General features: G+C 35.8%; 1 protein-coding gene across 1 annotated transcript; it reads right to left on the bottom strand.

Annotated features, from left to right (window-relative positions):
- Window positions 1-1,693: 1,693 nt before the first annotated feature.
- Window positions 1,694-4,446, bottom strand: LOC110904854 (receptor protein kinase-like protein ZAR1). Its single transcript, XM_022150728.2, has 2 exons — window positions 2,762-4,446; window positions 1,694-2,648 (listed from the first exon to the last, which is right to left on the bottom strand). The coding sequence occupies exons 1-2, from the start codon at window positions 4,227-4,229 to the stop codon at window positions 1,999-2,001; spliced, it is 2,118 nt and encodes a 705-aa protein (XP_022006420.1). The 5' UTR covers window positions 4,230-4,446; the 3' UTR covers window positions 1,694-1,998.
- Between the last annotated feature and the right edge of the window lie 5,496 nt (window positions 4,447-9,942).

Here is a 9,942-nt window from a genome sequence, read left to right on the forward strand (position 1 = left end):
TTCGGCCATTTTGATGTTACTTTCTACTCTTATAATACACACAATATTCGTTTATTATATACTGTTTGTGGCAGTGGTGGTGATAGACGAGCGCAGGGGCGGACCTACCTTAGAGGAAGGGGTAGCCTCCGCTACTGCTTGGCGCTTTAAGGTTTACCTATATTTAGATTGTTCTTCTCCTCTACTATTGTTATACAATTCAAAGCCTTGTTCAGTTATGTTCGTTGTGATTTGTTATGTTCTTTTTGTGTTCAATTATGTGTGTTTGTGTGCGTTTATGTTCGTGAACCGTTCGTTTATTCTTTTACCGAACGGACATAAACGAACATGAACATGTTCATTTTCTTAACAAACGAACACGAACAAGAAAATCCGTTCATTTAAATGTTCGTGTCCGATCGTTTGTTCGGTTAAAGGTAAATGAGCGAACATGAACATGCCTCGTTCGTGTTCGTTCAGTTCATTTACAAGCATTAATTATGTTCGTGTTCGTTCAGTTCATTTACAAGCATTGATTATAACATACCAACATGTAATAACATTACTCTTACTAAATATATAAGTAACTACATATATTGATATGAAACTCTGTTCAAAAAAGTATAATAGTATATAGTGATATGAAACTAAATTTAACCTCTCAATATAATATCAACCTTAAGTATAGAATAAATATATAACATATTTTATTTTGATTCTTCGTATAAATGTATAATGTTTAAAAAAAGTATGAGAAAAACAAATAGGGTTGTTGTCTTGTTTAGGCATGATTGACGGGTTGATTGTGTGATGTTTGGGTAGGGTTTTCTTGTTAAATGTTGAAACATTTTTATTCAACCCTTTGATGGCCATTCAACGGGGCAGCAAAATTCAAGTGTATATTAAAATATATTATTAATATATTAAAATCAAAGGAGCCTATATAAAAGTCAAAATAACTTTTAATTATATTATTTGGATTATAATGAAATTATATATTTTGGATGATAATAAACAAGAAGAATGTCAGTTATTTCATCCTATAAACTTTGAAATAATATGTTAATAAAAACTTTTACTTATTTCTTAAAAATTAAAATTTAATTTCGTTAAAATTAAATAAAATAAATCTTTTGGGTCCAAATTATGTTGTAGCCAAAAGGAAGATATTAATAGATTAACGTGATTGAATAAAAAAGATGTTCTTCAAAATCTTGATGTGTTTTCTAATCGCAACCAACTACCATCACCTTATGTCGTCGATGTTCTTGAACCACCACCAACTGCCACCAAGTCCGCCATTGTATATCGTCGTCAACCACTTATGTCATCAACCCTTAACTATAGAAAGAAAACCAAAGAGGAATTTAAAACCTTTGAACCAACACACTAATAAACCATGAAACAACACAACAATCCTTTGAACCAACACACTTTTTTTTTTTTTTTTTTTTTTTTTCCTTTCAAAAAAAAACAACACAACAATCCCTATAAACCAAAGATGAGAGAATAGTCAGTTTCTTAAATTTGTAACTTTATATGGAAAAAAGCCAAAAGGAAGGTATTTTAATGTATGATTCATGTCCCAATAAAAAAATGTATAATAACAAACTTGTATTTTATTAAAAAGACAATAAATGACATATAAAAATGCATACAAAAGTGTCTTTAAGAGACCATGTGTGTGAGATTTCGCAAATCAAGACAATTAGAAAACCACAAAGTCAAAAGTAAAATGGAACATCAAGACCAATGACACTACATTTGTTTCCCCAAAATATACATTAAATATTTAAATTAAAAATCCAACTGATATGCATGAAAAAGAACAAAAAAAGGAAAAAAATAAAATAAAATAAAATAAAATAATACATTCTCCCATCCTTCACCAGATGTACATCACACACCCTTCTACTATCTAAACATGTCAAAACCACCCCAATACTTCAATCCTGTTCACAAATCTTGGTTCTTCTTACCATTTTCAAGCACAAAATCAACACTTGGTGAGGGTTTCATTTAATCTTGACTCAATCTGTCCAAAACATCAGCAACATGTCTCATTGATGGCCTTTTTTCCGGGTTACTTTGAGTGCACCCCATCGCGATCTTTAAAACCGCGATTATCTCCTCTTCTTTATCGGCATCTTGCGCTAACCCCGGGTCCAAAACATCCGAAAGCGGTTTCTTTTCTTCGATACACAACTGAATCCAATGAACAAGATCCATTTCCTCCGGGCCCACTTGCACAACGGGCGGTTTTCCAGTGATCATTTCTAGTAAAACAACGCCGAAAGAGTAAACATCCCATTTTTGTGAAGGTTTCACCACTTTGAAAGCCTCGGGTGCTTGATAATACGAAGCTGGAGCATGTGAAGCTGAAGTTGAAGTCGCGGTTGTGGTTGTGGTTGCAACTTCTGAGACCACTCGGTTGGATTGAAGTACGGGCGCGCCACCACCGGCTATGTTAGCCAAGCGGCTAAGCCCAAAATCAGAAATTTGAGGCTCCATGTTCAAACCAAGTAAAATGTTCGACGGTTTTAGGTCACCGTGGACATACTTCTTGGGGCTGAACTCGTGTAGATATGCTAGACCTTTCGCGGTTCCTCTCATTATCTTCAAACGTACGGGCCAAGAAAGTGGCGTGAAAGATGGCACACCGGGCTTCCCTAAAAACGACAATGTCCAACGTCATTACAACTTTAAATAACATAAACACGTCCGTTTATCATCTTCTAAAAACATTTGATCATTATATCAAGATTTTAAGCTAGAAAATTACCATGAATCGCGGTGCCAAGATTACCATTCGGGACAAAGTCATAGATCAGCAGCTTCTCATCCACAGACCAATAATAAGCTCTCAAAGTTACAATATTCGGGTGTTTAAGCTTCCCAATTGCTTCGACTTCGGTTTGAAACTCTTTAAACCTTTGAGAACCACCTTCACCCAATCTTCTAACCGCGAAAGTAACCCCGTCTTCAAGTACAACTTTGTAAACAATCCCAATTCCACTTTTCCCCAAAACGAAAGCCGAAGCTTTTAAAAGCTCATCCAAATCAAACCCTAATTGCGCATCTAACGCCACAAGATCATACTGCTCAATGTGATCAGATAACGTTTCGGATTCATCTTTTTTAAAACACAAACACTCGTTTCGACGCTTATTTCCCCCTTTTCCATACCCATGTTTCTTACCACCACAAAGACATAACCTCGAATAACAATACGAAAGAATCAAACCAATTAAACAAATCCCAACAACATCACTAACGATTATCGCAATCACACCACTCTTACTCAACCCTTTTCGGCCCGTTTCTTGCGCCTCAGACGGGTCGCTACTAGGTAGAAACGGAAACGAAGATGGTGGGCTAGCATCATCCGGTTCACACAAATTCTTCAACGGTGGACCACATAGACCGGTGTTGCCAATGAAAGCGGTCGGCCCGCGGTTCACCAACGCACCGGTTTGCGGAATCGGGCCGGTTAAGTTGTTGTAAGTAAGATCAATGTAAACCTTTTCAGGAAGATTACCAAGGCTAGGTGGGATAGAACCGTTAAACATATTATGAGATAAATCAACAGTTCCTTGCAAGTTAGACAAGTTACCCAAATCTTTCGGGATCGAACCGGTGAACCGGTTGAACGAAAGGTCAAGTTTTTCAAGAAAGCCTAAATTGGACCCAAACCCATCTGGGATTGACCCAGTGAAATTGTTTTGGCTCAAATCAAGACTCCTTAACCTCTTACATTCAATCAGTGAAATGGGTATCGACCCATTAAAGAAATTGTTCGATAAATCTAGTGTTTGGAGGTAATTAAGCCTGCTAACCTCATTTGAGACTGACCCAGATAAAGAATTGCCATAAAGCACCAAACTTTGAAGCTTTTGAGCTCTGAAAACCTCAAATGGTAACCCACCCATGAACCTATTGCTTCTTAAGTTAACATGTCTGAGCTCAGAAAGAGAGCCAAGAACAGGGGATATGGACCCTGAAAGCTTCTTTTGGGGTATGCTAACAGAGATAACTTTCTGATCTTTGCATGCAATGCCATTCCATGAACAAGGGGTTTCATCAGAATAGTTCCAGTTGGTTAAAGAGCCTTCAGGGTCTTGTGTAATTGACTGTTTGAAAGTCAAAAGAGTGTAGCCTTCATCGTTTAAACAAGTTACATGAAGTATGAATGTGAAACGGGAGTTGCATAAAATCAAGAAAATTGAAACAACATAAGCAGGGAACATCATTTCATGTAAAGCTGCTTACAGCTTTATATGAAATTGGACCAATTTGGTTAAGAGATTACTAAACTTACAACATCAAGAAGAACAGAAGAAGAGAAATTTGTGGAATCTTGAAGTTGTGTGTGTGTGAGAGGTTGTGTGTAAATTGTAAAGAGAGTGTGGACTTGTTGGAGGTGTGGAAAGCATTGGAGAAAGGGAAAGTCTAAATTGTTTTCAACCTACAAGACATTGGGAATATTGTTTATTAATAATAGAACTGCTTTCTAGAGTTGGTAGGTTTTTTTAGAAAAGTATAGCTACATGCAAAAATTAATCAAAATAATCACTTTTTGTCATGTGATTATATCATGGTTATAAACATTTTTTTAACAGAAAGTTAATATTCACACACCCTTTTCCTTCATCTCTTTCTATACATAAAGAGAGATAGAGTGAAAAGGGATGTGAAAATAAGATTTTAGAGTGTGAGAATAGTGGAAGCCTTTTTAATAATACGACCATACAAAACTCGAAAGGATTCATGTTGGGTTGTCGTTGTCATTCTATAATCAAGGAAATCATATTTATTGTTTACCGCTGATGATACAATAATACTTCAGTAATCAATCAGTGAGTTTGTCGTCGAAAAAATAAATAAAAACTTTTGTCTCTCATTCGCATTCTTTATATTTATTTAATTAAAAACTCTGTATCTTATTTCATCATCTCTTTCTTCTAATTTATAAAAGCTCACAAAAAATATTGAAGATAAATATTCGACCCTATAATATAGAAACTAGGAAGTAAGTTCTTAAAATTAATATACATTCAAGGAATAGAATGAAGTGTACAATTACATAAAAACCCTAAAGTTTTCGTTAAAGAATAGGAATGTGTTTGATATAGAAAATCTTATGTGTCCTAATAAACACACACCCTAAAATCTTAATTTCATATCCTATATACGAGTTGTATAATTTTATACGGCTCGTATAGAATAATCTAACATGACAAATACTGGGTCCTATAATATTATACGACTCGTATAAATGGAGAAAATATTAGGTCATATGATATTCTATACGGGTCGTATAACATTATACAGGTCGTATACAATATATGATGTTTGGGTCGTATAACATTGTATACAGGTCGTGTAATGTTATACGACGCGTATACTTGGAGAGAAAAAAACATTCTCTGACATTTTTTGTGCAACAATCAGTTATACGGCCCGTATAACTCTATACGGGCCGTATACATGTAGGTGTATGAAAACAAGATTTTAGGGTGTGTGGGAATAGTGGGAGCATTTATAGATATCGTACTTTTTTAGGTTGTCGATTAAAAAATACTTACATAATCTTGCGAGTGTTATGATTTTAGAACAAAAACTTGAGATGATAATAATTTCATGATTTAATTATTCAAGATTTATACCTTTCTTTAGATAATGATAATGGTTAATGTTGCTACAAAGTTTTAAGGGATGGTTGTCAAAGAAAAGCTGTATTTTCTACCTTCATGATCCGAATCAACATGAGAGTAAGCATACAACATACAAAGTAAAATTGTTTACGTAAATATTGTGTCTATATGCAGAACGATGTGTCTACATATAGATAATATATGATAAGGTAGAAGTGTCATGAAGATACACCTAATTAAGCAAAGAGTGTCTAAATATGTCTTATAATAATGACTTATTATGGTAAGGAACTAAGGATGTAAAGCTTTTGTAAGTTGAATTATAGTGTCTTGAAGAGTAAAAAAACGTATGAAGCACTTGACCATTCAATTAAGACTCGTGTATATTATAATAGTGACTTATTATAAGTCATAGGTATGTTATGTGACAAATGTAGGTCTTCCCAAGTGCTAGGTGCACATTTGGTCTAAAAAGAAAAGATTGCTATGTGTATTTTCATGGGATTTCTTAAAGTGGGATAAACACAAATGTTTATGAAATGTGTTTTTAAGTAGAGATGATCATGCATAATGTTGAGTTTTTGTCACATTTTCATACTTGGTAGATCACTTAGACTATAAAATTGATTAGATTATTCTTATTGGGATGGTACTCTGGTACACCCACAAAGTTAGTCCAAAAAAATCGTTAAGTAAAATATCTTAAAGTAAGTAAACATATTCACAAAGTAAGTCTAACATATAAAATCGACATATCATAGACACAACAAATGAAAGGAATCAAGTGCTATCTCAATGACTCACTAATTTGTGATACTTCGTTGAAGAATGAAAATGCTTTTAAATAGGCTTACATGTAACGTAAACAAAGAAAAGTTCAACCCACTACTTAGCCTTAAAAACAGGAACAGACTCAACTAAAGAAAGAAATAAAAAAACGTGGGAAATAACTCGGTCAAGTGACCGTTATTGATGATTCGATACTGACTAGTTCCAACATATCCTCCCCTAAACTGAAGTGTCTTCATCTTCAGTTTATTTCCATTACTCCCAGCAGCTGTCTCATGAACCAAAAAGTCCCCACCTTCACTGGCTTGGTCATAACATCAGCATCTTGTTCTTCTGTCTTGCAATAAACCAACTTTCTCTCATTTTTAGCAACAAGCTCCCTCAGATAGTGAAATCTGACTTCAATGTGTTTCGTTCTTCGGTGCATAACCAGATTCAAGGACAACTTAATTGTTGAGGTGTTATCACAGTTTACCTCAAGAATTCCAATTTCCTCCTCACCAAGATCTGCAAGCACCCCTTTCAACCACATACAGTGACAAGCACAAGCCGTAGCAGCCACATATTCAGCTTCTGTAGATGATAGAGTGACAATCCCTTGTTTTCTAGAACTCCAACATATTGCCGCGTTGCTCAACATGCATACATAACCTGATGTACATTTTCGATCTTCTGCATCTCTAGCATAATCACTATCGGTATAGACTTTAAGCTTCATTCCTGATCCTCTTTTATAAAACAAACCAAAGTTGTATGTGCCTTTCAAGTACCTTAGCACCCTCTTAGCTGCATCCATATGTTCCTTCTTAGGTTGTGCCATAAACCTCAATAACAGACATACCGAATACATCATATCCGGCCTAGTAACAGTGATGTACATCAAGCTACCTATTAACTGTTTATAGCTTGCTGAATCAGCATCCTCCCCTACTCCTGTCTTGGTCAGAATAGTGCCAGGAACAATTGGATTCACTACTGCATTACTTTCCCACATCCCAAATTTCTCTAACACTTCCTGCGCATATTTTCTTTGACACAAGTAAATTCTAGACTCCTTTTGTTGTACCTCAATCCCAAGAAAAAATCGCATCAAACCAAGATCTGTCATATTGAATTCTTTCTTCATGGAGTTCTTGAATTCTTCACAAATCTTCTCATCATTCCCAGCAAAAATCAAATCATCCACTTACAAATTAACCACTATAATCTTATCACTGCTTCTTTTGACAAACAATGTATGATCATAGTGACTTTGTTTGAACCCTTCACTCTTGAAATACCCTTCAATGCGCTGAAACCAAGCTCTCGGAGCTTGTTATAGACCATACAAGGCCCGTTTCAGACTGTAAACCTTATCTTCTTCCCCCCTTTTTAGTGAACCCTTGGGGTTGTTCAACATATACAACCTCTTTTAGTTCCCCATGCAAAACGCACTCTGTACATCTAACTGGAAAACCTTCCAGTTACGTTGAGCAGAAATGGCAAGCAAAGTTCGAATAGTATCCCATCGAGCTACGGGAGCAAAGACCTCCTCATAGTCAATCCCCCTTTTCTGTGCATAACCCTTCACGACCAGTCGCGCTTTATACTTGTCCACGTTTCCTTCTTCATTACGTTTCGTCTTATAAACCCACTTAACACCAATTGGATTGACCCTAGCCGGTAACTCCACAAACTCCCATGTTTTGTTTTGATTGATTGCATTAATCTCAGCTTCCATAGCCTGTCACACCCCAATTTTCCACGTGTCACCGGTGGGCCCGGTGGGGAGTATCGTGACGTCATTGATATCATCATAGTCAAACAATACAACATATAAAATGCACAGCGGAAGCAAAGATATAGATTTATTTCAACTGAACAAAATGTAATGTTTGAGTATTACAACACAGTCGAAACAGATCCACAGGCGGATCAAATAAAAAGGAAAACTGTTCAACAGACTTTGACATCTAAAGCTTGCAAGACTTGAGTAATGATGCCTGGAGTAGCCAGCCTATTTCGTCTAGCACCTGCACTTAGCCTTTTTGGAAAATACGTCAGTTTGCACTGGTAAATACAACTTAACTGACTCATTTTGAAAAGAGTTTGAAAATTGATTTAAATGCACTTCGGCCAAAAATATTTTATAACTTGGGACAATTATTCAAAATAATCTTGTATACAGTTTTACTCATTTGTCGTCCATTAGGGCCGGTTTGTAGGGCCGGACTTAAGTTAACTGACACACCACAGGTATAATGCCCACAAGGTCGATTCCTTACAGTGGGATACCAGTTTTTACATAAGGCAGCTGTCAGGTGTACGCCTACACCCCGTGCTTAGGTCGTGGCCATTTCATGAATGATGCCAAGGATATCCGGGACATGGTCATTTAACCCCCAAAGGCCATACACCAAATAATACATATCAAACAGGTTATGTAAATACATCAATCACATTCCGATTTAAATGACTACATACACCCGACCAAGCGGTACTTTTATAGTACCGTATCCCAAGCCCGTATAGGGAAAATAAGTTAAGGGTATTTACCTGAGCAATAGTATAATTCAATTACAGCGAGTGCACGTAGCTTTTACTGGGCTCCTAATCTGGAACGAAGGTTATAATAACCTATTAGAATCCTAATGGGTCTTTAATTAAGTTTATATTTAGACCGGTTAGTTTTCAAAAGAAAGACACGGTTCAACGCATGATAAAGCGAAGACCGGTTTAGAATGTGGTTTTGACCCGACAAGCTTGTATGCTTGTTTAATATGGTTAACTTAGTCACATTCTGGATTTTGAGACAAAAACGATATGGTTTGACCCGTTTCGGCTAATATATGCAAACTAGTCACATAGGCCGATCCGAACGCGAAACATGCGTAACGGGTAACCATAAGAGTCATGAACATGTTCCACAAGTTAATATGCCTTAAATATGTTGTGACATCAGTAGGATGTCTTCTATTATGCCCAACACGAATTTAAAACCAATTTATGCCTCGCAGGGACATTTTGGTCATTTAAAAGGTTATAAAAGGGTTTAAATATGTTTATGAGTTTCGGGTCTGATGTAATCAGTAAAAATACTCATTTTTCTAAGTTATATCAGTAAGGTATAACCTATATGTGAAATTTATCATTTCTAACCATTCTATGCACCGAAAGGGCATTTTGGTAATTTCACTTAAGGTTTAAAGGTCAAATCCGGAAATCTGACTTCAAAACTTTTACCTACTGTTGAAACATAATTGTTAACTTAAAATATCAGTAGGTATCAAGTCTTATATGTCTAATATGGTTTTAATACATACTATGCATTTAAAATGCTTAAAAACGCTTAAAAAGGCGATTTGGAGCCATTTCGGGGTTTTCAAAGGAAGGCCGATAATTTTATTAGTCCAGGAGGCTCAAAATACTTTATTTATCATATTAGATCAGTAGAAAAAGGTTTGGGGTCAAAAGGATTGGTAAACTTCATTTTATAGCCTAAAAGGGCAAAACCGGCAATTACCGAATCAGTCTTAGAACC

This window comes from Helianthus annuus, chromosome 12 (genome assembly GCF_002127325.2).
Source record: "Helianthus annuus cultivar XRQ/B chromosome 12, HanXRQr2.0-SUNRISE, whole genome shotgun sequence".
NCBI lineage: Eukaryota > Viridiplantae > Streptophyta > Magnoliopsida > Asterales > Asteraceae > Helianthus > Helianthus annuus.